This window comes from Phaenicophaeus curvirostris, chromosome 12, assembly GCF_032191515.1.
Source record: "Phaenicophaeus curvirostris isolate KB17595 chromosome 12, BPBGC_Pcur_1.0, whole genome shotgun sequence".
Taxonomy (NCBI): domain Eukaryota; kingdom Metazoa; phylum Chordata; class Aves; order Cuculiformes; family Cuculidae; genus Phaenicophaeus; species Phaenicophaeus curvirostris.
In genome coordinates, this window is record NC_091403.1 from 6,435,292 (window position 1) to 6,463,047 (window position 27,756).

General features: G+C 40.8%; 2 protein-coding genes across 5 annotated transcripts in view; one reads left to right on the top strand and one right to left on the bottom strand.

Moving 5' to 3' along the window:
* Positions 1–3,630: 3,630 nt before the first annotated feature.
* Positions 3,631–26,957, top strand: GABPB1 (GA binding protein transcription factor subunit beta 1). Of its 4 annotated transcripts, none has more exons than XM_069867007.1 (9): positions 3,631–3,743; positions 11,507–11,614; positions 12,486–12,653; positions 13,101–13,295; positions 14,412–14,559; positions 14,896–15,009; positions 19,090–19,275; positions 20,238–20,353; positions 25,141–26,957. In XM_069867007.1, the coding sequence occupies exons 1-9, from the start codon at positions 3,741–3,743 to the stop codon at positions 25,291–25,293; spliced, it is 1,191 nt and encodes a 396-aa protein (XP_069723108.1). In that variant the 5' UTR covers positions 3,631–3,740; the 3' UTR covers positions 25,294–26,957. The 4 variants fall into 4 exon arrangements, with proteins under 4 accessions (XP_069723108.1, XP_069723111.1, XP_069723109.1 ...); XM_069867010.1 differs by having other exon boundaries at positions 14,412–14,523; XM_069867008.1 differs by lacking the exon at positions 3,631–3,743 and adding an exon at positions 3,859–3,989.
* Positions 18,739–27,756, bottom strand: part of HOMER2 (homer scaffold protein 2) — a 324,814-nt gene continuing 315,796 nt past the window's right edge. The window contains exon 10 of the transcript XR_011338307.1: positions 18,739–18,749. The gene's annotated coding sequence lies outside the window, so the exon portion shown is untranslated. The remainder of the gene's footprint in view (positions 18,750–27,756) is intronic.

The following is a 27,756-nucleotide window of genomic DNA, read 5'->3' on the forward strand; positions in this document are numbered from 1 at the left end:
CCCTGAGCAGCTACAGACTAGGAGAAGTCTGTCTAGAAAGCTGCCTGGAGGAGAGGGACCTGGGGGTGTTGGTTGACAGCGACTGAACATGAGCCAGCAGGGGCCCAGGTGGCCAAGAAGGCCAATGGCATCTTGGCTTGGATCAGAAACGGCGTGACCAGCAGGGCCAGGGAGGTTCTTCTCCCTCTGGACTCGGCACTGGTGAGACCGCTCCTCGAATCCTGTGTTCAGTTCTGGGCCCCTCACCACAAGAAGGATGTTGAGGCTCTGGAGCGAGTGCAGAGAAGAGCAACGAAGCTGGTGAGGGGGCTGGAGAACAGGCCTTATGAGGAACGGCTGAGAGAGCTGGGGGTGTTTAGCCTGGAGAAGAGGAGGCTGAGGGGAGACCTCATTGCTCTCTACAACTACCTGAAAGGAGGTTGTGGAGAGGAGGGTGATGGCTTCTTCTTCCAAGCGACAGGGCACAGGACAAGAGGGAATGGCCTCAAGCTCCGCCAGGGGAGATTTAGGCTGGACATTAGGAAGAAATTTTTCACAGAAAGGGTCATTGGGCACTGGAACAGGCTGCCCAGGGAGGGGGTTGAGTCCCCTTCCCTGGAGGTGTTTAAGGCACGGGTGGGCGAGGTGCTAAGGGGCATGGTTTAGTGTTTGATAGGAATGGTTGGACTCGATGATCCGGTGGGTCTCTTCCAACCTGGTTATTCTATGATTCTATGATTCTATGACCGGGCGCGCTGCGAGCTCAGCCCTCGTGGCTGGTTTTGCTGATTTCCCTGCGGCTTGTGACACGACAAGCATCGCGCCTCAGGGGTGGCAGGTGCAGCGGACAGGCCGGTACAGTCACACCGGGATTGAAAACGTGGGAGAAGGTGCCGAGCCGCTCCCAGACAGTGAGGGAGGTCGAGCCATTGAGATCTTGCACTAACAGAAAGATGCCCCATCTCGCCACGGCCCCGCTCTGCCCCCTAATTGCGTCAAGGTCAGGGATCCCCTTAAGATACTTTGACCTACTGCCCCATTTTCCCACCTGACAGTTCCTGTGAACTGGAGCAGCTTCCCTCGGCCGCTTTGCGAAACAGGGAGGTCACGAAACCAAAATGAGAAAGGCACCTGTCTTCATGTACCTTCCAGAATACTTGTGGTTCATTGCCCAGGAGGCTTAATTGTATCACAGTGCACAGAGGTACAGCAGGGACTGTACTGGGTACTTCAAAGGCTCAAACAATATCCTCCATCTCTAACAGGCGGTGCAACTTAACAAAATAAGTGATACAGTCTAACAATGTTAACTTGAACTTAATAATGCTCTTTAAGTGCCTTTTTCAGAACTGCTCTGTTTGCTTTAGCTATGATGGGTCATGCCAGAAAGTTATGACAAGATACAAGGAGTAAGTCCACAGATATCAAGGCTTGGGACCTAAGCGTGCAAATTAATGCTGAGTATCATGCATGAGGCGCTCTCAAACTAGACTCAGTGTGTGTGTCCCTTTTACTGTTTCTCTTGTATGATGAAATTGTGTCATAGAATCTTTTGGTCTGACTTGTATGGGCAAACCCATAAGAGAGGTGTTTGGGAGGACTTGCCTGTACAATTAGCGTTACCCTATTCAACAGCTTGTTAAAACATGCTAATATGTTGGCTGTGCTGTAACATGCTGTGGCGTTGCCTTAGGTTAGAACACATTTTCCTATCAGCATGTATGTTACTAGTAGCAGTACTGAATAAACAAAACATGACTTTAAACAGTAGAAATAAGTGTGCTTTTTTAACAGAATGTACTAGATTACTTAGTTAGCAAAACCTATAAGTTACTATCTTCAAGTGGGGTAAAATTAAGTAAAAGAAACCAGGTGCGTTACAGACAAAAAATGTGTTTTGACTTGCCTACTTAGACATTGAATGTCTCTGTCTTAAATGCACTTTTGGTGAATCCTGTCAGAAAAACCAACCTTACACATGGTAATTTTAAAGATGGAAGCCGTGATCATAGTGAAAACTCATATACAGTGCTAATGGACCAAATGCAGAATGCATTCTTCACCTCTATTAAAGATTTTCAATAATACAGAGCATTTTGCTTTTCCATGGCTAATGTCACAAGGCACTCCTGCTTGTTGGCACATGCTTGTGAGGACATCATAGCATTTTCTGTATCTGCCGCTACTCTGTAAATGAGAACCCATAATATTGCAACCTAAATGCTTGTTGAGAGACACAGAACACTTACCAACAAAGGAGGGGAAGTGATGAGGGCTGGCTTTAAGGTTTCTGTACCCTGGTGACAAGTGACAGCCCCGACAAGTGGTGTCTGGAGCCGTTCATAGAAAAATCAGTCAACAGGTCCCTGCACCAGGTGACAAAGTGTAAAGGATTAACTGGCTTTCTAAACAGCGCATGGAGAATTCCTCCCTGCAGCCGAACTCAAATCAAAAAGTACTGCAAGAACCGCAGGGAGCCCTGCCTGCCAGGCTGGCGTAAGCCCCACCATCACACTCGGCCAGCAGGGCTGTTGTGTTGCCGTGTGCAGGAGATGCATTTTTTCTCCTGGACGGAACAGGTCGATTCCAGCAGTACTCAAGGATTCAGTTGTGGTATTTGCGAGGTGATGTTTGCTCTTGGAATCTGGGTATTTGTCCTGTCTCCAAAGCTGCGTTACGTAAGTCAAGGGCAGAAAATAATGGATTTGCAACCAGTGTTGTTACAAGCACTCCTCTAATTAAAAGTATCCAGTAGGTACTACCATCTCCTGAAGAACAGAGTGGAATTCTGTGATCGATATCTTCTCCTGAATGTGAGGATTAACTGGCAAGTTTTGCTGCAGCTGGTTTGTGTATTTAATTATCTTGTAATAGAAATGTCTTGCATCAAGAGATAACATGCAGACAATCTCCAGGCATAGATGATTAAACTGAAAGAATTAACACTCTCTTAGAGTTGCACGAATTTATTGATATGCTTAATTGTCTTGTCAGATGTAGTTGTCTTAGGTCAAAGGAGAATCTGAAGGAAGTCTCCAGACATGGCTGGATAACCTAAATGTTCTTTGAGGACTTACACTGCTCTTTGCCTAAAACTAGTATATATAACTACTGCTTCTGTAAGATGACCTTTTAGAAGGGCATCCAACTCAGTGCTGAACTGTAAAACAAAAATATTATTGCCTTTGCCTTGAAGACTTTGTCCTTTTTGATACTTTACCAGTGAATAAGCGTTTCTCACACGTAGGACGTAGATGACGGGATCTACGCTTCCCAGCGTTATCGGAATAGCTGTGACTCGGGCCTCCGGGGACAAGCGTGACCATTCTGCACTGCAGAAACAGAACCAGGAGAGGAGACGCGTTTCGAGCCGCGACGCCCGGTCCAACGCCGGTTTGGGAGCGAAGGCCCGAGCCGCCTGACAGGGCAGCGGGCGCCGCCACCCGCCTCAAGCACCGCCCCCGAGGCTGGAGCCCCGCCCGGGGCAGGCAAGGCGGGAAAAGCAAACCGCAGCGAGCAGGTCGCACTAGGCCGGCCCGCGGGTTCGCTTCCCATTCGCCCAACGCGCCTTCGGGGCGGCTCCCGGCGGGCGGGCGGGCGGGAAGCGGCACGGAACATGGCGGGCGCCCCCCGCGCCCGCTCCCCCCGCCTTCCCCCCCCACCCCCTTCGCGCATGCGCGCCGCGCGCCGCCGAGGCCGTATCCCTCCGCCGAGCCCCTTTTGTCGGCGATGTTTGTGTAATAAGATAATCCCCGCGCCCCATGGTAAGTGCCCGGCGCACCCCCTCGGCCCGCGCGCCGCCGCCGCCGCCTCGCGCCGGGGGCCGCCGCCTCGCGCGCGCGCCCGCCGGGGGCCCGCGCCGCAGCGCCGCCGCGCCGCTCCGCCCGACGTGTCCTTCCGCCGAGGCGCGGCGCGGACTTTTCGTGTGGGGCTTTTTGGGCGCCGATGAGCGGCGGCCTCCGGCAGCCCCCGGTCGTTGTCGCGGCGGCGGCGGTCGGGCCGGCGGCACGGTAAGGGCCCATCCCCGCTGCCCCGTCTCTCTCCCTCACCCCCTCCCGGGCCGGACAAGCTTTTCCAGGTCAGTCTGCGCCTTTGTATAGGGCCCTGTTACCGGATGTGGAAGTCGATCTCTTCGCTGGTAAAAAATAATTCCACTTCCCCCGGAACCCGGCGCCGCGGCTCCCTCGGCAGCGCCCAGCCCAGCCAGGATTTCCTGTTGGGGAGAGCGGCCGCGCTGGCCGCCCTTCCGGGGACCCCGCCGGGCGGGGGGCGCGGGGGAGGCCTGGGCCGCGGGGACGGGCCTGGGCGGGCGGCGGGGGCCGCGGCGGCGCGGGGGGGCGAGACCAAGGGCCGCGACGGGAGAGGGGGGGAGCGTTAGGACCCGGGGGTGCGAGGTGGGAGGGGGGCGTGAGGACCCAGGGGCGCCGACCCAGGGGTGCGAGGCGGGGGGGCGAGACCAAGGGGCGCAAGAAGGGGGGGGGCGCCAGGACCCAGGGGCGCGGGAGGGGGAGCGAAGCGAGTTTCTAGGGCTTGAAGGGGCTGGGGAGGGGCTGTTCACAAAGGCTTGTGGCGATAGGACAAGGGGCAAGGGGTCTAAACTGGAGAGGGGCAGATTTAGACTAGACATAAGGAGGAATTTCTTCTCTATGAGGGTGCTGAGGCGCTGGCCCAGGTTGCCCAGGGAAGCTGTGGCTGCCCCATCCCTGGAGGGGTTCAAGGCCAGGCTGGATGGGGCTTTGGGCAGCCTGGTCTGGTGGGAGGTGTCCCTGCCCAGGGCAGGGGGGTTGGCATGTTTCAGGTCCCTTCCAACCCAAACTGTTCTATGATTCTCTCCCATGAGCACCACAAGGGGCCCCAGTTGCTTCGAGGCAGAGCGAGGTCTCCAGCTTCGTCCCACACCTTTTCCCCCCTGGCAGCCCCCGGGGTTGGTTCCCCAGGTGCCCAGGCGGGAGGGGAGCGCTTCCCTCCTCTGCGGTGTCGCCCCCGCGTTTGTAACTCTCGCTTTGGACTCAATAAAGCGTGTGGTGGGAACAGAAATGTGGGGCAACGTGTGTCAGTTTGGGCTGTTGTCTGTCTTTTCTCTCCTAGTCATCAGTGTGGTTCCTGTGGGTGAGACACTGGCCGCACGTCAGCAAAATCCCCTGTAGGGAGTTGGCTTTGCTTTCAGCTTTTAACTTAAAGCACTTGTGTGGTGTCCTTTAACCTGCTTGCCAGGGTAGCCTTTATCCTAGGGCAAGTGGTGCATATTGGAGTTTAATGTGCTAAAAGGTTGTGAATGCACACCTTGGAGTACTTCAGCTTAATCTAAAAAAAAAAAAGTGAATAAATCAATGATTTCTGAAGTGTTAGTAAAAGTAGGCAGTTTGGTTGAAGTGTGGATGCACAAAAATACGTATAAGGGTATCTGAGTCTGCTGTGTAAATAAGGTGGAGCGTGTACATGGCAGAGGTGTAGACTCAGTCGTGACCTATTTTCTTTGCTGAAAACAGTTTGTTTTCTAAGTTTTTTTTTCCCCTGTGTTCCAAAAAAAAACTGTCAAGGAAGATTCCTTGTAATAAATCAAATGCTTTAATTAGAGAGGCTGGTGATTTTTGTTTGAGGGTCAGTAGCACAGTTCAAAGGCTACGTTACAAGCCCTCAGGTTCTTCATGTCACTTGTAGCTGCTGCAATGTAACCGTTTTGGTATCCAGTGCCAGATTTGTCTGTGAAAGCTTTGTAACTTCTCGGCAGTGCCAACCCAAATCTTGGTTGGTGCCAACCCTTCACCCTTGTTGCATAATTGTATTTTTTAGATGTTGTATTTTGTTGCAGATAGTGGCCAAATTTGTGCTCTCCTTTTTAAGGACAAGACCTTTCTACCATCTGCATTATTTAATGGAGTTATGTTGATGATTGGTGCTAATTTAAATTAAAATATGCATCTAATTGGAGGACAGACCTGCATAAATACAGGCTCAATGTCTTATCCATGAAACCATTCAACAATATGTTTGCTTTTCTGATCTCTTTTCTCAATTCAGGTGTTTTTCATCTGATGCATACATAGTCTGACATGAAGGTCATGTTGCTGTTTAAACAACTACAGAGAATTTGGTTACAAATACAACACAGTCATAGAGGAAAGCTGGAAGCACTGGAATTAAAACTGACTGCTATTAATACATCAGTGTGATTTTTCACTATCGTAATAGAAGTGTGGAAACTTAGTAAGCCTATCATATTTATATTAAGATTTGAAGTATGACATGTGAAATCATTGTCAAAACACATTTAGAAGGGAATGATTCCCTTAGGAAACAATACAGGAACTTTTTGAGTTTATCCCATATAAGTCGCTATAGTCAGTGTTAAATAATATATAAGGTAAAATTGCATCAGAAGTTTTAAGAGATGGTAGCGCATTGAAATACACTGAGGTTTAATGCAGATTTTCCGGTTTATTTAAAAGTTACAAAACTGTAATTAATAAAACCTTTCTGAAGAGTTGTTCTAAGTTCAAGTGTTGCACTGCTACATCAGGATCTAAGAAAGAATAAAAAAATAAAGCAAGTTGATCCTGTTATTTAAATTCTAATAGGGACCAGAGTGGAGTACTTGATTAAAGATTTTAATGGTTATTTCTATCTGTTTATATTCTGTATGTCTAAATATTTTTGACTTTGGTATGGATAAGCATATAAAATTAGTTAGGATTTGCTCTTCTAATTTTCTGGCAATACTGTGTGATGTTGAAATTGGTGGGATGACAGCGTTTCGGGTCTAGGGAAGTGGGGTCATTTTTCTTTTTAAGCAGTGGAAAGAAAAAGGCTATCTGAAAAGGACATTCTTTTCCAGATGTAATGGATGTGGGAGATGGTTGTTCTCAGGATATCTTCCAAGTGCGGATCTGCTGTGTGATACTTTAGTAGAGAAACCTGGTTAATTGGCATTTTATGGAACTTTGCCCTGGGCTTTTTAGGAATGATTGCAAATCCTTTTAATAGATAAGGTGTATATTGATTCAGTTTATCTCCCAGTAAGTTGCTCTGCTACTACTGGCATATGTACTTCTAGCATAAGTATGTCCCTCTTGGGAGCACGCCTCGGTAGAAGTACACTGAGAGGTCCCCGTCCTAGCAGATCTGCAACAACTGTTCTGTGCCTTTTGATTTTGATCAGCTCACATTCACCTCTGCAGTGGTAGAAGGGCATGGAATCCAGAGGCTGGATCCTTGGGGCAGGGCACCAGTTTGAAAGGTGCTGCAATATTTTAAGCCCAACCTCGTCTTCTTCATTGAAACTGCAAACTCTGAGGCTCTGTTGTTTGTAGGTTGTGGTGTGGGACCCCAGGCCTCCCAAGCTGCCTGTTGTCCAGCTTCTCTCCTTCCCCATTTTGCACAACTTTCCACCTAAGCTCTGGTCAAGTGCTGTTATTTACCCCTCTGGTAATAACATGATGTTCAGAGTTGTATAGAATGTATAAACACTTAAATCTAAGATGGATGAAAATAGCAGCATGATTTCCTGTTGAACGAAAGTAAAATAGCAATAATAATTTGACGTAAGTTTTACTTACCAGCTAATTGTTGTATCAGGCTCATGGTACCGTACTGAATGCATTGCAGTAATGAAATGTGGAAGTTCAGGAGATGGTTGATGCTAAGAAGTCCAGACCCAGCGGAAGCTCTTCTCTATTTACTCAATGGTAGACAAACCCCCCCTGTTTACACACTTGTCTAGGAGCTGTTAGAAGTCTGAGAATATACTCAGGTTTCCATAAGAGTAACTGTAATATTATCAAGACTTTATTTTACAGCCAGTAATGTTTTTATTGTCTGAAAGAATCCTCTTATGAAGTATTACCCAGCCTTCACGCTAGCCAAGCTTGATGGAAATGGCACCGTTGCTGACGAGTGCACTCACACGGTTCAGCAGAGTTGATTTGCCAACGCTACATGGAGTAGAAATGGTACTTGACGAAGAGGGCTGCTTTGAAATGGAAATCTTATTTAAATTTAACACATTTTATTGCATTGTATGTAGAACTTCGCTTTTGATAGTATCACTGCACTATTGTAGCATTGTTAACTGTTCTTGAGAGAGCAGCTGTGAAGAATTTTTCTGGGAAGGGGAGAAAGGGAAGTTGTGACACTGCAGACTCTTCTCAGTATGTCCCAGTGCTAGCAGGAAGGGTATGGCAGGGGGAGCGTGGGGTGTGTTATTACTCAAGGCTTTCCTGACCTTGCAATGCTGGTCCTTGGAATGGACGGCCAAGTTAATGGCCTCAATAATGGCCTCTCCTCCCTCAACCAGGGGAGATTTAGGCTGAACATTAGGAAAAAAATTTTCACGGAAAGGGTTATTGGGCACTGGAACAGGCTGCCCAGGGAGGTGGTTGATTCACCTTCCCTGGAGGTGTTTGAGGGACGGGTGGATGAGGCGCTGAGGGGCATGGTTTAGTGTTTGATAGGAATGGTTGGACTCGATGATCCGATGGGTCTCTTCCAACCTGGTGATTCTGTGATTCTAGGTAGAAATCAGCTTTGGGTTGACTGCTTGTGAGAAATTTTGTGAATGCTAGTATTCATTAGTTAAAGATGCCTAAATGGGCCTGAGTTGCGTTGGAAAAGCCTCTTCAGTTGCTGCTGTTAGTGCATTGGTGATATATAAGGTGATTTTTACTTTTGAGTTAGTATAGTATAATTTTGCTAGGTGTTTCACTTTCCCCCACTAGATGGCCCACGCAGGCCTTCGCGGGCCTTGCGGGAACTGAAACTTAGACTTCATTTCTAAAATAAATTTCGTTAACTGAAGTTAAAATTCTGTGTCATGAAATATATATAAACTTCTGTGATGCTTTGTGCTTGATTAAAATTCAAACACTTTATATCAAGCAAGAGTGTGTTGGTTAATGCGAGTAATATGGGGTAATGAATAATACACCATGTGTGACCTTCCAGGTCCCTCTTTTTCCTTGATTAGAACATTTCTTACTGAATTTGGTTCAGTGCTGTTCAGTTTTGCATTGAGATGAGAACTGATGTACTCTGACAGCATGTTCCACAGTAGTGGTTCAGAGATGCTCAAAAGGTGTTGGTATCAGGCTGCAGTTTGTCCCCAATATCTCCTGGGAGTGAGACTTGTATTTTGCAGTCCATGATAACTGATTTTTTTGCTGCGTAGGGTTTTGCTAACAACTTTGCAGTTTATTTCACCAGTGTAGAGTCAGTCAGTAAGTTCCGAGTAGGTGTAGTTATTAAATGTACGCACTGTAATTTAATTCACCTATATTTCTTGACTAACATATGTCGAGTGCAAGTTTGTTATCAAGGCTGCCTTTTTGGTTAGTGGCAGCTCTTCCCACGATGGTGGTTGGACGCTGGCGCGAGGCCAAAGATGTGGGATTTTTGTTCATAGAGACATTCAAAACTCGACAGGACTGCAGCCTGAACCTGTTGCACCAGCTCTGACTGGGAGATTGAACCAGGTGACCTTGAGAGTCCCCTCCAGTCACGATTGTTCTGTAATTCCACAAGGAGACATGATCCTTTTTGCTACTGGTGTTTAAACCAAAAAATAATACAAGGAATATTAATTGTTGTCTTTCTGAATTGGTTCTGAACTTCAATATTTTGCATTAATTTCTGCGTTTCCTTTTGCTTCAGAGATCCTTGATGTGTTGATATTAGACTGCTAGAAAAAGTGTGTGTGTCTGCTTTTTTCCTTCTTAAATTGCACCCCCTTGCTGCACTGCCAAAAAAAAAAAAAAAGTGTGCCATATAAAGGGAGTGTCATCTTCCTTCGTTTCACTGCTGCACTTGCCAAATGCATTCTCTGTCCTGTTTTTTATATCATTACTCCTAATGTCTCCCTTAAACAGCAATAGTAGAGTTTCTCTTATTTCTGTTTCTCTTTTGCTCTTTTACTTTATGGAAGAGAGTCAGCTGTTGCCCCTTCCTCTGCATCTGACTCTGTGCTCCTTCTTTCCTTCCTTTTCCCATTGTCAGAATTTGTCCTGTCCTGCGACCTTCCTGCTCCTCTTCCCTTTTCTGGCTGGAGACAAATTGACATGTTCATGTGTGCTAGAAGGATGGACATAAGTGGTATATTATCTCGGTGAAGGGGTTATTGCTGCCTGCAGTCAGTTCTGTAGACAAAGAAGTAATCTGCTGCAGTTCATGGCTCTACTGAGATGTGTTGGAGTTGTGCATTTGCAGTATTTCTGTATTCCTCTTTAACTTCTTCTGAAGTCATTAGCTTTCAGCTTGTTGAGCAACAGAACACGTGGATTTTGCCAGTTGAGCCAGATGCAGAGAATTTTTTAGATGCTTTTGGTTTGTGATAGAAGTGTATGTTTAAGAAAAGATATAAAAAAATAAACCTATCGGGATTTCTTTTTGAAGTGTTATACATTAACTTTGTGTAGGGAATTGGCTGCGTGGCCTTGCAACTGCTGTTATTGGTAATACAGGCTTTACTTTGCTTGTGACGGAAAACCGAAATGATGAAAGTAATTCCCTTCCTAGCATGCTGGTAGTGGAAACCTTACGTATAGGACTTAAACGCTACTGATTTAACTCATGTTACCAACAAAAATATACTTTAGTTCTACATTTTCTTTTTACTGAACAAATTTAATAACAAGCATGAAATAGAGTGGGTTTAAAAAGGTGTTATGCCAGGAAATCTTTGCAACAGAAATGTAGATAGGTGTCATTTGTCTACATATAGTTTTGTGTGCTCTGTATTATATGGAACTTTTGAGTGCTGTAAAAGGGAGATTATCTAAAGAAGGTGTGAAAGTTTTTATCTAGTTGCACTAGATAATCTCAGTCATGTCTCAATCAAAATGTTGCACTTAACATGCTTTTAGTAACTAGACAGTTGAAGCAGGTAGTAACGTTTGTTTTCAGGCAGACATTTTACATATCTGATGCAAGTGGTACAAGAATATACGCCTATTACATTGTTTTGTAGCTAAGAATATGGATATTCTATGTCAGGATGAACAAAATGAAGCGATAGCAATGGACAAGATTTCAGAAAGGTGTTGTTTGATATCTATCTGAATGTGTTCACGTGGTGGTACCTCTTAAATACGTGTAGGCATTTGAGATAAGCGAATATAGTGCCTTTGGGTTTGTTACACAGCAGCCATGACGTAGCATCATTTGAAAGATGGACAAAGCTGCTGCAGGTTGCAGTATCAGGTGAGAGCTTCTAAACAGTTTTCTGCTGTAAGAAATGTGCATCCAATTCAGTTTGAATTCAGTTTGATATAACTTTGCAGTTGCTATGGTGGTAGCATTGTAATATGGAAACCTTCACCCCAGTGTCAGTTGTGTATGGCTGACAAAAATAATTCTAAAATCTGTCTGCTTATTGCAGTCAACAAAGCTTGTTCTCATGGCTAAAATGCCAACTCCCGTTTTTGAACTTTTCAGAGCAGTTCAGAAATAATAATTTCAAAAATGGCATCAACATTTGTGTACTTAAATATTATTCATGGTTTTTTTTTTCTTTATATTCCTTTATGCCCTTCACTAGATGTCACTAGTAGATTTGGGGAAGAAACTTTTAGAAGCTGCACGAGCAGGTCAAGATGATGAAGTTCGCATTTTGATGGCAAATGGAGCACCTTTTACCACAGACTGGGTAATGAAAACTTTTACAGTGTTCAGTAAATCCTCTTACTTTTCTCACCTGAGGAAGAAAATATGCTTACAATTCAGTGTTTATATTGCAAGCCTTGGGAGTTTCTTCTTGGAATTCTGGAGTCATGCCATCTAATGTCTAATTAAAAATTAAAATTGCCTGGCTTTTCATATAAGCTCCTACTGATTTTAGTAACAGACTGTGAATGATCTTGCTCCTGGTGGCTTTTAAGATGAACTTTGGAATGGCTAATGGAAGAAAGCAGCAATCACCCTCTTGTGCATTTAGTATAGTAAGAGGTCTGGTTGAGAAAGCTGTTCCAACTACCTAATATGTGCAGCTGGGAATTCCCGGACTTGGGTATCTGAGTTGGCTTTTGGAGGTGCCTGTTTTTTGAATAGGTTGTATAGGAAGATCGGGTACCTAAATATCCAAGGTGTTTACAAGCTCTTAAGAGCCTTAATCTACTTAATGACTTAACTTTCAAGTTGACTCTGTTTTGAGCAGGAGATTGGACTTAAATGACTTCCAGAATTCCCTCTCAATGCTGGTATAGTGTGTTGACCAATACTAAAAATGGTGTTGTAACCCCATTTCAAGGGGCCTACACCTTGAAACATCAGACCTCAAAAAGACAGAAAAACACGGCACAGGCATCAACAAGTTGCTTCCAGTGAGCTGATTTAGGTGGGGAATAAACTTCTCTCCTCCTTTCCCCCTTCATGCTCTTCTTTCTTCATAAAGCTTCTTTCCTTGAGACTGCAAGGGAAAATGATTTTGAAGTGATGGCCTGGAGTTTAATAATTCCAGAATAAGAAGAAATACTTCATACTGGCATCTCTTAAACTTCCACTTTTCCGTTACGTTACAGTTGGGAACATCTCCACTTCATCTAGCAGCACAGTATGGGCATTATTCAACAACAGAAGTGTTGCTGCGAGCAGGTGTAAGTCGGGATGCCAGAACCAAAGTGGACAGAACTCCATTGCATATGGCAGCATCAGAAGGCCATGCCAGCATAGTAGAAGTTTTGCTTAAGGTAAAGACTGCTGAAACAGGGTCTGAGGTGGGGATATTACAATAGTTTATGATAAAAAAGTTGCAATTTCCTTTTAGTCATGAAGCCAACTTTATATTATGCACTTTGCATGATTTGTTTTCCTATTAAACTGTTCTTTATTCTAGCATCAAAATCATTGTGATTTCAGGTGAATTTATTGCTGATTTGTAATAAGACTACTTCCTAATTTGACATTGTGTAACAGCTTTTAACAGAATCAAGACATGTTATGTTTAAGGGAGTCTTCAATTCCTCTGAGGTAAATAATTTATTTGGTAGTTAGATTGAAGTACTTTTAATAAATCTGTAAATGTAAGATAACAGGACATTACTGCTGGAGAAGGACAGTTTTGGGTTTTCTGTGACCAGCATTATTTAATTCAGGTGCTTTTAATGACATAGTATGTGCTATGATCTTGTTTGTAGCACGGAGCTGATGTCAATGCAAAGGACATGCTCAAAATGACTGCGCTTCACTGGGCTACTGAACATAACCACCAAGAAGTTGTAGAACTCTTGATAAAGTACGGAGCAGATGTTCATGCGCAGAGTAAATTTTGCAAAACAGCGTTAGATATTGCAGTCGACAACGGAAATGAAGACCTTGCAGAAATATTACAGGTAACTTCATGTTCATGGTGTCGAGGGAACTCTAGAGCAAAGTACTTGTTTACCCACGTGATAAACTGAGCTTTTAATATAACAGCTGTGAGACCATGTATTAACTGATAATGCTGAACTCCAGCCTAGTTCAAGACATGGAAACGTGATTAATGGTAGTACATATTAGTTGGCTGAAGAGCATTTTCACCACCTACAAAGTCAAGGATAAGTATTCTTTATTTTCTTAAATTAGAGTGGTTTAGTACATGGAACTAGTGTTCTCAAGCAAGGTGTAAGACTTAGCTCCCTATTCTGCCAATAAGCTTTGACTATATTTAGTATTTAGTTAGCTTCATATATGGATATTAATTTGCTAACAGTTGGACATGAGGAGAGAAGACATGACAATTCTTCCTGATTTACAAAAACTAGGATTGAATCCTTGAAGTGATTTAGATCAGGATTGTGATAGATACTTCCATGGAAGTGTATGCATACTCTTTAGTAGTGTTCTGAAAGGCAAGTTAACTGTGCATTATTGGGAAAAGAATAGAAAACAAACCAGAAAATACCATTACGCCACTATATAAATCTGGTTTTCCCCTATGTCTTGAACTGTGTGAACTTCTAGTCTGTTCCTTTAACCTTCTTTTCATTGCAGAAAATATATAGTCAGTAAATAAAATAAAAGTAAGTATTAGTAATAATTCAAAGATGGACAAAAAGAAAAATGCCATCTTCAATTCATGGCAATTACTAAGCTGTCAGAGCTGATTTTCATGGCACATAGCTGTTATAGCAGTCTTGGTTCTTCAGGCCTCTATTTTAGATACCTGAGTTTGCACATCTACTGAAGGGCTTTGTCTTTATATGGTCCTCTTTGTTTACAGTAAATGGTCAAGGAAAGTAGCAGTGTGTCATTATTCTCTTTTGCTTCAGCAGACTTTTTGTCTTTAGATTTGAGCCAAAAAGAGTGGTTCACGTGTACAAGTCTTGACACAATGTGTGTATTGCATGAGTATAACGGGGGCGATTCTCCCTATTTGAGTGGAATGTGCAATAATTCTAGTTCTTACAAGGTAAATAACTTTTTTGTTCCTACACTGGAATGATACTGTTACCTTTGTCTCCTAGATTGCAATGCAGAACCAAATCAATACGAATCCAGAGAGTCCGGACACTGTGACGATACATGCAGCAACACCACAGTTCATCATTGGACCTGGAGGGGTGGTGAACCTAACAGGTCTGGTATCTTCTGCAAATACATCAAATGGAACAGGTATTCAGATGTCTGTAGGATAGCTACTGGGATTTTATACTTTAACTGATTTTCATCATTTAGTGAAAAGGCTTGAAGAAAAACAGTGGTAAGAATGAAGTAGTTACCATATTCCTCAGCACTGCGTTAATAGGTACTTAAAACAACAGTAGTCACAGAGGTAACTTATCAGAAGTTGGATTTGCTTAATGAACACGCCTTCAGAATAGCTCTTTGGTTTAGCAGAATGTTGTTGAGAATAGAGCATGTGTTAAAAGCATCAGTGCAATAACAAAAAAGGGACTTCACCGGTTTTAAATTTATCAGCTAACTTTTTTTTTTTTTTCATCCTCCTAGATGAAACAGGAGTGTCTGCTGTACAGTTTGGAAATTCATCGACGTCAGTATTAGCCACGTTGGCAGCTTTAGCGGAAGCATCAGCTCCACTGTCAAATTCTTCAGAAACACCAGGTTAGCAGGCTGTCATTTAACCTCATTTGATAAGCTAGAAGTATGTAACTGGTGTTTTTGGAGATACAATTTGCACATAATGAGATGACAGTCTTCCTTCCTTCCTTGCTATCATGGCACTTGACGTAAACGTAAGCCTAGCAGTGCAGTATGATTCTCCTGGGAAGAAGCAGCCTGCATCTCTCACTTCAGCTGCATGCATGCTCCCTTCTTCCGTAAGGCCATGACAAGCTCCTAGTTCCCAAGTTCTGCATTTCTCTTCCTTAACATAAAACCTCATTACCCCTGCCCCAAGGATCTTTGTCAGTTGCTGCTTTGTCAGTTCCTTCTGTGAATTCCAGCTCTGCAAGTTGTCTTGAGTATCTCTCTCCGTTCTTTCTGAATTGTGTGGTGCTTGCTTTGTGTACTTTTTCACAGAAGTGAAGAAAGAAATTGCAGTTAGGGGTCCTTACAGTGTCAGAGTCTTATAAAGACTTGCCATTACCGCTAGCAGGTTTGAGAAATAGAGAGATAAGCAAGGAAAATGACTCCTTTTATAATTTATGCAAATTCTGATACCACCCACAATAAAGTTAAAATGTGATCAAAAGCATCTAAATTATTGAAAGTTACCTCATAAGAGGATGCCACTGAACTTCTGTTTCGGACTATGTTTTCCAATTATAGCATATGTTAATAACTTGCCATTCCATTAAAAAATGGATAAAACTAGGACTTAGGAGGTCAAGTGCTATGTTAATGCTATGTTAGTTGGCTTTGGGACACAGAAATCCCTAGTTTTCATCTCTTAAGTAGGATGTATGGTGTACTTGAATAAACACTTCTGTTATTCAGTCTCAAAAGGTGTTCTGGTTGAGAATTGACTTTAGAAAGAAAGCTGTGAAGTAACCCATGCATGCTTTACTTCTCCGGTGCTGCCTTGCATACTCTGCTCTCCGGTTTTCTCTCAGGCAGTATGATATGTCTGTAGCTACTGGAGGTTTATGGTAGGCCAGATTGGTTTTTTTGTTTATTCAGTATTAATAGTATTTGTTATACTGACACGTAGCAGTATAGCTTTATATCCAAGTTAGCTTTGGATTTTGAGCACCGATTTTTGATATGTAGCAAGATGAGACTAACTTCAAAACCAGTGACTGTAGCTTACTATGGAGAGCAGCAACCCTGAAAATCAAGTATTTATGATGCTTAAGATAACTTGAATTTCTAAACATCTTTTTAAAGAAATCATATATTTTGCTTTTTTATTGGTCAGGTATGATAAATTTTACAGAACAAAGATACTTTGCATGGCAATAGCCTTTAGTACTTAAATTCTCTCAGAATTCAGCTCTGCAGGTGACTATTCTTAAGGAAGCAGTTTTCACTGAAAATATAGGAGATCTGTATTCTGTGGCTTGACGGCATGACAGCTGCCTGATTTCTTTTTAGCTCTTCTACTATTTCTCAAAGCAGCACCTACACATAGCAATGCTGTTTTATGACATGTAAGTATTGCAGGTGAAGGGGGTGATTGAAAACCAGAATACAGTGCCTTTCATTACCGAAGAAGCTGCTGATATTTTCAATCAATTAATGTGTTTTGATGAAACTCAGATCTAATTGTTGGAGAGAGAAACTCGAGAAGCATGGAATTACAGAGCATTAGAAGGGTATCCAGGGCTCTCTAGTTAATAGATTGGTAACTGACTGCATATTCTCATGTTTCATGACCCTACCATTGCAGTACTGCAGCGTAACCTACCCCACATGTCAGTAAACCTCTCAAGATAAAAATTATTAGAGAGTAGGCAGGAGGTGACAGACAGGAAGGAATAAATTTGCAGTCTTGATGCAGAAGCTTCCCACCTTCAATAATGCAGCGTGCATCATGCCTAACCCTCCTGTTTACTTCAGTTGTATTACTTTGATTTTTATGCAGATGTGTGGGCAAGCTTGCAGCATCTTACTCTTTGCAAATTATTTCCTGGATTCTCACTCCTTTAGTAGTTTATAGCGTGTAAAGAATATAAAAGCAGCTCTTTGTCACCTGTGAATCAAGTGTCTTCAGTGGAAAAAAAAAAACACAAACAACCCCCCTTCTCTTTGTGCTCATCTTGTAACAGATCCTTTTTTTAATACTCTCAAAAATGGCAGGATTGAGAATTCTAGTTTTGGCTCTTACTTGTATTCGGCCTCCTGTATTTAAGACTGTATAAACTGGAACAAAGCACTTCAGTTCTGCCTTTTGTGTTGCTTCTAAGTTATTTTTCTCTTCTTTCCAAGTTAACTTTACCCTGATGTCTTTGCCCTAGTTCCTCATTTCTTGCAGTTAAAACCACATCAGTTTTGTAAAACAAAGAGAGAAAGGTGCTTCTTACTGGTGCTGAATAGAATCATATTTTTTTTTAATTGTTACTCAGATGAAATATGCATGAGGACATGGATCTTACGTACAAATGTGGTGCATGATGTATCTATCAAACTCAGTTGGATTAATTAGAGAGAAATCTGATTTAAGATGTGTATTTGGAATGCAATATTTGGTGTGCTTATATTGGAATTGGGCGTATGTCTTGCTGCACTTGCAGATGTCCTCTCCTCGCACATTGCGTAAGAAAATAATGCACATTATTTTCAAGAATCTCTGTAGTAATAGTGCTGCTGTTTTAAATGACTTCAGCTTTCCTTCAGCATACAAAGTAGCATGGCAAGTAGTGATTATACGGGTATAGATACAGAATAAGAGCAAGGAAGGAATGAGGACTGCACTCATGGGGATTTTTTATTTATATAAAGTAAGATTTTTAGACAAAATCTCCATTTTTCTTTTAAGGTCTGCAGAAGTCCTAATAATGTTTCTTTCTAGAGCTAAACACCCAGCATTGAGTTTAAAACTGCAAGATCAGAGCTGTTTGCCACAGCAGCTAGTATTGGCACTTAGAACTTGGATCCATTTTGTGACAGTGGCCTTTCTTAGAGCTCAGCCCGTACTCGGGAGCCAAATCAAGTTCAATACAACACCACTTATTCATGTAGGGCTCACTGGCTTGGTTTACTGAATAAACACTCTGTGAATGTTTAAGCTTTGCTATAGGACAGTGATCTCTGAACATAAAGATCTTCAGAAGGAAATGACTGCTGTTATTATTTGAACTACAGAGTGATTTTTGTGTGTGTTGTATTGTAATTAACTTAAAAGATGAAAGCTTCAGGGTTTTATCTACCTTCTGTCATCTTGAGCATCACAACACAGTCTATAGGGTTTTAATTTGATCTCAGTAGATAAAAAACGCTCTAATGTCTGTTATTTAAATCAAAGGCTTTGCTTTTACCCTCACAAATTGAGAATAAAATACAGAGTTAGTGTGCTTGAAATTCTTTGATTGTGCTGCTAGTGATCTTGCTCTTGTTTTAAAAAATAAGGGTGATAGTGCGAGACCCCAGTTACAGTGTGTAGCGCAAGCTGTGGTAGGTGTTGTTGTTCTGAATCCAGTCTTACCTTACCTCACCTTGATTTATAGATATAATATAGAACTGTGAGAGTTCACTGCTGTATTCTCATTATTGAATCATGAGTTTAATTATTTAGTTGAGCTGGGATTTTTAATTTTTACTTGAAAAATTATAGGTATCCGATGTTTATTTTACTCTCCTTCAAGGCTGACGTTTTCACACCTTTTTTAATTATTCTTCCACTGTTAATGTAACTTAGTCTTGCTGGTGTACAATGGATAATTTATTTATGTTCTTAAAAACAACTTTTGTTCTTGCTGCCATGTTAATGCTGAGCCTAAAGTGTCGGTTTTGAGTGGGGAATATCCTTTAGGAAACATGCTAAATAAAAAAAAAAAAATATTGTATTGAGCAAGGTAAACCAGGACAGAGTTTCGTGAATATATCAAACTGTTAGTGCTTTATGTCGGCCTGGTGAAAGGTTTTATTAACAATATAATATGTAGTAATGCTTTAATTGGGAGTTGAGGAGATCAAATTTTAAAAGATATGGAAGAAACTTTTTCTCAGCTGTACTGAAATGCATTTGAAATCATAAAGCTTAGTTTATAAATTGCTCTAATTCCTTTATTATTCTATTGATAGTTGTGGCCACAGAAGAGGTGGTGACTGCAGAATCTGTGGATGGTGCTATTCAGCAAGTTGTCAGTTCTGGAGGTCAGCAAGTTATTACTATAGTTACAGATGGCATTCAGCTTGGTAATCTGCACTCGATTCCAACCAGTGGAATAGGGCAACCGATCATTGTGACCATGCCAGATGGGCAGCAGGGTGAGTGGCAACTCGTACAGTTTGAGTTTGAGGAATGTTTAAGGAAAAAGTAATTGCTATGTGCTTTGTCTTCAATAGGCTTGAACAAAAGCCAGATCTTGCTTGAGGTTTTAAGAGTGGTGGCAGAACCAGTGAAGCCATAGTGACAGATTGTCTTGTTGGACCACGTGTATTTTGGTTTTGGAAGCTGCTAGTGTAATAAGTGTTCTTTTGTGACATGTGTGTGTCTTAGGTATCTTTAAAAAAAAAGATGCTCTGCCATTACTACTTGGAGAAAGGATTACTTTGCTGGTATCTTTGAGGACCCCCAGTGTGGAGCTTGTAGAGTTGTACACTGGAGACAAATTATTTGGTTTGCAGTCTGCTTAACAATTGCAGCTGGTTTTCAGAAATTGTGACTATGTGCTGGGAGTAATTGAGGTGATATTTACAACATTTATTTGCCAGATGGTTGCGTGAGTAAATCTGACCATGAATTTCTTTAGATTACTAATTTTTTTATTTCCAAGGTTAATAACTACTGGATTTTCAGATTACCTGAGGTGGTCTATTTAATCAAAATCAAAAGCCATTTTTTATTTAGTATTTGCTTAAGAAACATCGTGAAGGGAGTGGTCTACAGGATAAGTTATGGAATTGACAGACTCATAACTGCTGCAATTCACTTCTGTGCCTGTCTACTCTGTGAAAAACAGCAACGATACTCCAGAGTGAACTCCAGAGTGACAGCTAACTATTGTAGACCCTAGTGACAAAGGGTTTTAGATTTTTTTTTAGTAACAGCTAAAGTTTTTTTACTAAACTCTTCCTCTGCTGACTTTATAACGCACTTTCTATGGGGGTTTTTTTGTAAGGGAATGCTTTTGCTTTTTATCACTATTAATAAAATTCTTTATATGGATTTTATATAGTGCAAATATTGTTTGAAGTAAGTGTATTTATATGTACAAATATGTCTTCAGTATTAACAGTTCCAGCAACAGACATCGCTGAAGAAACTGTGATAAGCGAAGAACCACCAGTGAAGAGACAGTGCATTGAGATTGTTGAAAATCGTGTGGAGTCTGCAGAAATAGAAGTAAGGAGTATATTAAGTGATATGTGTTAACCAGAGCATTCAGTACTGAGTATCTGGTTGTGGTTTTTTGTGTTGTTCTAGAGTTAAATTTCTCTGTTACCACAGAATGAAGTGTGTGAAACAAACTTCCTCAGTTTCCCTGGTTACTGGAATTGATCTTTCACAAAGTTGTTGTAAGAAGAATATAGGAAGGCTGTTTGCTTCATGCTCTGGTCATTCACATAAAAGTGACACTTGTTTAAATATATGATAACTTAATTTTTTTGTTTTTCCTTTAGGATCACTAGTTAGTTTTTAAATTAGGTACCGATATATCAAGTTACTCAACTCTTTCTGCAGGCAGTGAATGAGAGTACTGTACTCTCATCTTCCTCTTACGACCACATGTTTGTCCTGATTGTGAGATCATATTTTTCACAATGTTTCCTTTTCATTCATCTTATCTAGATAACTGTTAATGGAAATATGAAACAGTAAGATTCTGTGTTTGTCAATTTTTATCTGTCCATGCCCCCCTTTACCCCCCCCCCTCTTTTTTTTTTTTAAGTTCTGGAGCACAATTCTGTTGTTTTTTTAAATAGTAATGCAGAAGATCTAATGATGTTGAAAGCGCTTTTGCTTTTTGTATATGACCAATAGATGTAGCTGTTCAATTTATATTTGTAGCTTTTTTATATTAACCACAATAGATCAACCATCTCATTCCTCCTTTTGTTACTTCTAACTGTGCTGACCAGTTCTGGCCAGAAGTTTATAAAAATTGCTGTCTGCCTTGACTAGGCTGTAAGTTCTCATTTTGTCAACTCCATGATGTTTCACTTATCAAAGGTTGTATTCTCCAACTTCTGTTCATATTATCAAATATGTGCCTAATTGAGTATTTTATTGTACAGTGTGTGCTATATGTTACCATGTCTAATAACAATAATTACCACCTTTCATCACTTGCTTTGCCTGTCCCTAAGTTGTCACATCAAATACTTTTGGCCTTTGCAGCTTTGTGGTCATTACAGATTATCATGACAGTTGAAATTTTCTTGCTGCATTTTTTTTAAATGTATGACTGTTACAATAAAAGCATTTCTTTTGTTCACAATTTTAAACATCTGCCTGAATTATTCCTAAAGGAAATTACATTTCCTTAAGTACTTTAAGAATTCTATAAGGTGAAGGCAAAAAATCTAGATTGGTTGAGGAATAAATTGGACCTGTTCCTAATTACAGATAGTTGGTATAACACTAAAAATAATTCTTTCAAGGGGATTACCAGTTCCAATCATATATTTTAAGCAAATTTCTCAAATATTGAGAGAAGTTGGTTTAAATGAGTTTCTTTATGTGTTACTTTTAAGTACAAGTTTTGATGACTGACTTTGTCCCTGCCTGTACAACTGGAAACGCACGTGCAGACCTCTCTTTGTTTGGAGGCATGTTGACCTCAGGAGCCTTAGTGTGGTTCACAGGGGCACGGTGCTACCTCACATTGGTGACAGGGACATTAAAGAAGTGCACATAAAGTCGTCTCACTTCAAACATTATCATAATTGAAGGTGGTAGATACTTGAAGTTGGAGGAAGTGGGAACTCTCCCTTCATTAAATTTTTTTAACGGAGAAAACCTTTTATTGTTCGGGTTTTTTTGCCTCACTGGTGATTCATTCCCTTATTTCATTATAATGAGTTGATTCACGCTGCTTTCTCCAGCTGTTCTAAATTCATAGCACATAAACAGTTAACTGTAGTTTGAAAGTCTTAAGTTGAACATCCTCCCATTCATATGAGGTGACACACTTTCCTGTGAAAGTACTGTGAACAACTAAAACTGTAGTGGCGTTTTTTTTTTCTCTTTTGGGTCTGTTAAGTTCAAACATTTCAGCTCATTCTGAAGGGTGGCAGCTGTTTTCGTAAGCAGTTTGATACTTTAAACAGGATGGCAGCAAAAAAACCCCTGTCACATAGATATTCTGTTTTCCATTTTCATGCATAATCCATAACATAGTGATTTTTATGCTTGATTCTTTTTTTTTTTTTTTTTTAATTATGGGTGTCACTATTGTCAATATATAGACTACTAAGAAAACTTATATATAATGAAGAAGAGTCACTGATAAAATGGAAGATTTCTTAAGAGTACTAAGGATCTGTACTAAGTGCTAAGGATTTTTTTTTTAACCTGGGTAGATTTTTATGCTGATACTAAAGAACTTCAGGTAATTAGAACACTTTCAGTTGTGTTCTAAAGAATGCCGTAAGAACGCTTTCTGGATTTGATTAAATTAATAGACCAAATACAGTATTTCCTATTGGTGATGTCAAAGTTAAGGCACCAGTTCTCACTGTTCAGTCCACTGTAGATCTGCTGAGCTCCTCCAGAGGCATTGATGTTTCTTTCCATGGCCTAGTCAGACAGTGTACTTGGCCTCAGCTCCTTAACTGATTCTGTTTCCTAATGTAAACATTGTGTTTACATTAGCCTGTCTGAAAACTACACCTATTAGTTCCTGGACTAATCTATATGCTTTGTAGTCTTTCTGGTAGATGCTGGTTTTATCTTCCCGTCTCTGCTACTGAGACTTGCTTTTTTTCCATCCTTCCCTTAACGTGCTGTGCTCCCTGCGGGTACACAACTCTCTTTCTCTCTTCTGTGGGAAATGCTCATAAGATGTGGTCTGAGAACCAGTCTGCCTCCAAGTGTTTGCAGTCTGCACCTGCTCTATGGTCGTGATAGCGTCTTGCTGTTTGTAATGCACTGAGGAACCACGGCCCAGTGAGCTACTGGTGTTTCTTGTTCTTCTGCAGTGCAGCAGCTAGAGCAATTGCTCTTTGCCAGTATTAGATTTCTGATGGTTTTTACAACAAATTCATGAGATAGATAAAGCCCAGCTCAGTATTATCCCAGAGCTCAGTGCCCACAAAAAGGAAAGGTTCCTTTCCACGTGTAGCAGGATTAACTGCTCCCCTGAGAATTCTTCTTGTAGCTCTTTTCACCAACTTTCTACTCCATGAAGCTGTTTTACGTAAGCTGTTGGGTCCCCTAATACTGCACAGGTAACTTACAATAGAAATAGCTGTATGTTTTGGTTGGATCGGTGCTGGAACATCATTGTGTATTTCAGATCCTTTGGGATGCAGGCTCTACTATTCATTTGTCTAGTTGCTTCACGGGTTGGCCATTTGCAAAGTTGCTTCAAAAGTAGAATCCAAATTTTCACAAGTGGAAGCGGAGCTTCATTTTCAAATAAGCAAGATCAGCGGAGCTCTCAATTTATTAGCATATGCTCCAAAGGAAGCAAACCTTAGCTGGCTTCCTTCAGCTCGTGAAGCCTTATGTGAAATCCTGTTGCACTTGATGGAGTTTGTTCTGTTCTGTGTTGTAGCTAGTGTTTGTAACCTGTTAATAACATCTCTCCTTTACCTATTGTTTTTGCCACACAGATGCTGCTGTTAGCAATGATCTGATCACCTATGTAATTATATTCCAGCACATTCAGCACAGCACGTGACTGCTAAACGTGACTGTGACAAGTACTGAGAACAGTAGCCAGTAGAAGGGAGGCAGAGCATTTTGTATTTTCAGGCTCTGACCATGAAAATACACGAGTGCATCAAAGAGGTGAAGAATAGGGATGCTGTTATGGGGGTCCAGGGGCTGAAATTTCGAACAACTGTTTGAGTTATTAAATGTGAAAGTGATGCTGAACTGCTGGGATGAGAATAAGGTGAGAAGGCAACTTACTTTCACTGGGCCTCAGTTTTTGGTAAGAGTTTTGTTTTCCTGGGAGATAGCTCGCTTCTCTGCCAGTCTCCCTCCTGTGGCTACCTAACAACTACAGCGGAAAGAATTATTTGAAATCAAATACTACCCTGCTCATAAAAGTATGATGCACTTATTTTAATGAAATGGTATTTGGTTGGAGATCAAAACAAAACTATTTTCCAAGCAAATTGCTTTTTTAGTTGGGCTTCAGTACAGTATCAAACAAAATGACAGTACTTACATCACTGGAGGCAGAAACACATTCTCCTTGGTTTGTAAGACAGCTTCGTGGGAAGTGGTATTTCCCGTGTTATTTTGTTTGGCATTTTATAGCTATCCCCAATGAACTTATGTGCAGGATGGATCCTTAAGTTACTCTTTTTGAATTGAAAAAGCTTATCTAGCTAAATGCCTGTTAATTCATAAAAATATGGTGTCCTTTGGGGGTGTGGTTAGTGCCTCTGGGTTGCATAGGATCAATCACTTCATTTAGAAATCAATTTTGTGTGTGTTTGGGTTACTGGGCAGCTGTCACTTTCCAGTGCAAGCTGCCATTAGGTAACAGGTTTTAATTATACTATCTGAATAGAAATACAACATAAAGAGACAATCCTGTTAGATTGGATTGCAACCCCATTAGAAGCTGTTTGTTTCCTTTAAAAAAAGAAAAAAAGTAACAAAGGGAATTGAAAAACTGGAGAAATGTTAATATATTATGTTAGTATTTGATCACCATGCTTCCATTTTATTTCGCTCTTTTTCCACAAGGATTTGCTTGGTGTCTTTGCAGCTAAAGAAACTCGAGTTTACTGTATTTACACTTCAAGCCTTATTGTGGAGAGTTGTCTGGTGTAATAGCTCGTGTCTAATTCACACAGCAGCGTTTGTACAGGTTTGCCCTGAAACAGTTTGCTGAACAGTTTCTACATGATACCCAAACGCTTGAGCTGCTTGTAAAGAAAAATTATTTGCCATTTTAACTTGTATTTTATACACATTTGACAAAATATTGCTGGTTCTGTTTCTAATAGGAAAGAGAAACTCTTCAGAAACAGCTGGATGAGGCAAACAGAGAAGCACAAAAATACCGCCAGCAGCTTCTAAAGAAAGAGCAAGAAGCAGAGGCCTATCGGCAGAAGTTAGAGGCAATGAACCGCCTCCAGACTAATAAAGAAGCTGTTTAATAAAAAATGAACATACTACAAAACCTGTTACTTTCAAAAACCTGCAGTACAATCTTGAACTGTACGCTGTGTAGGTACAGACACAAGATTACACGATAGAGAAAGAAGATGCTTCAAGTTGATAACTGGACTTAAGCCGTGAGCTCTGATAAATTTCTTGTAACATAAAAACTCTGGATTTAGAAATTGTGAAAAGTATTTAAAAATTAAATACTGTAAATAGTTGTTTTTTTTACAGTTTCAAAATGAGTTGATAAATCTTTTTGAAGGGATCCAGAAACACAAGAAGCCAATGTTTTTGTGAAATTTTTGATTTTAGTATGAATCTAACTTCTGAAAAACAGAACAGTTTTAAGGGTGATGTTGTTGATTTAAGCTGACAACTTGAAAATTAATTATGTGATAAAACAAATCAGCAGTTATTTCTACATGGTGGCAACTTACACTTCTCTGAATAAGACATTTCCAGGTGGAAATCTTTGTACAGCTTTAAGGAGTTGTCTCAGATTCTCTGAAAACCATTTTTGGTTGTTTTTTTTTAATTATAGGCGGTGAAATTTTTATATTTAATTTCAGATATATCCAAGTAGATTTACATGTATATGAAGCTAATATTTTTTAAACTTTTAGGTTTGTACATATGCTGCATGTTTTTATAATTTCTACACATACATCTTGCATAGGTATTTTTCAGCAAAGATGAGAAAAATTATGAGAAAAATGTTTAGCCTATAGGTCATTTGAAGTAAGCTAGCAGCCAGTTTTATCATGGATGGTATATTTCTTGGAAGAATGTAATTTGTAATGAAAAAGAATTAAAAAAATCTTAATTTACATGTTGAGGACAACTTAAAATTTGGTAGTGGAGGCATTTAAACTTCTGGTGTCTTATGATTTTGCTGTCCAAACATTTTAAAGTTCAGTAATGAATAGAAAGGAATGTCTCCACCGGCACACAGGTTTTTGGAACACAAATCTTTTACGATGTTCCTGTTGCTCTCTTTTCCTCAATAGCCTTGAACTTATTTCAGTGACGCATTTTTTTTTCTAAACAGACTTTTGCATTTTAATTATGCAATCGGACAAGTAATTTTTTTATGTTGTAGTGATGCTCTTCTTACCTGGCATCATTGTTCTTCACTGTGATACCGTGTTTGTGTGTCTGTGCAGTGATCTATTATGCTTAGGATTTATATAGCACGTTACATCTTCAGAGCATTGTAAATTCTTTTAAAGAGCCCTTACTGTACCGCCTGAGGCAGGTAAGTGGGTGTTATGTCTCAATTTTATAACTGGTATAAGCGCAACACAGGGAGTATTATGTGACTGGCCCAAGACCACATGAATCTGTGTGGTAGACCTGGGAATAGATCTCAGGAGTTCTTGGCTTCTGGTCCTGTGCTTAGACTGAGCTGCCTTAAGATTGTTCAGTGCTGTGTTACATTCAATTTTGAACTACTGTGCAGATTTCTTTTTTTTTTTTTTGTAAGATAAAACTCATTGTGCTTTGCTTTGTTGTTCCATGTTTCACTGCTTTTATGGAATTGTTTATATAAACTTAAGCAAAAAGTCTACTTTACCTATACTGTACACAGAAGAATTACCCTTAAAACTGTACTCTGGCCTACTTTTTCTATTTTACAATTAAATATCTTTTCCACGAATATATAGTGTAGAATCAATTCAATTTTGGTTGTTTTGTGTGCATGTTAAATGGTCAAAGCTGTGCTGTGTTAGACATTCAGAAAAATATAAAGAGAACGTTTTAGGCTTAGAATGGCCTTCAGAGGTAGGAGGGAAGTGTGGGGAAAGAATTGCATTATGCAATACAAAGTAAAATCTTATTTCTTTGACTTTAGTTTATAGAATTGGCACTTGGGGAAAAAAATCCAGCTAACCTAGTGTTGGTATCAATTTGGCAAATTTGACCCCAAGATGATCTTTTGATAATAAAAAACGGAAAATCTGTGGTGGGTGGTGCATTTTAGAATTATTTTCAAGGGTATAACCACACTCAGCTGGTACTGGGACTTTAAGCAGGCCTTGTGCAGTGACACACTGGGAATTGCTGTATTTTGGAGGTGGGTTATTTTCCGAAACTATCCGTTATGTCACTAGCGAATGCAGGAATCAGTTAGCCGAGCTAGATGTGCTGGTTAGGCATTGCTCCAATTGAATTATTCTGTGGTCAAAATAATGTTTGTGTCCTCACATCCCACAAACTTAACTACCGTTTAATCTCTGTCAGCTCCTAATAACGATAAGAATTTCAGCGTTGGTCTGAGTAGCGATAGTGGTCATGTTCACATCCAAATGGTAAATTTCTCACGGTTTTGACGGCACAGACCTTTGCAGCAAACAATGAAAAGACACTTTTCTATTCATTCTGCTTCCTGTGAGCAAATATTCTGTTCGTCGCTGTTACAAAATCCTTCCGAGTGCAGGGCAGCTATAAAAAAATTT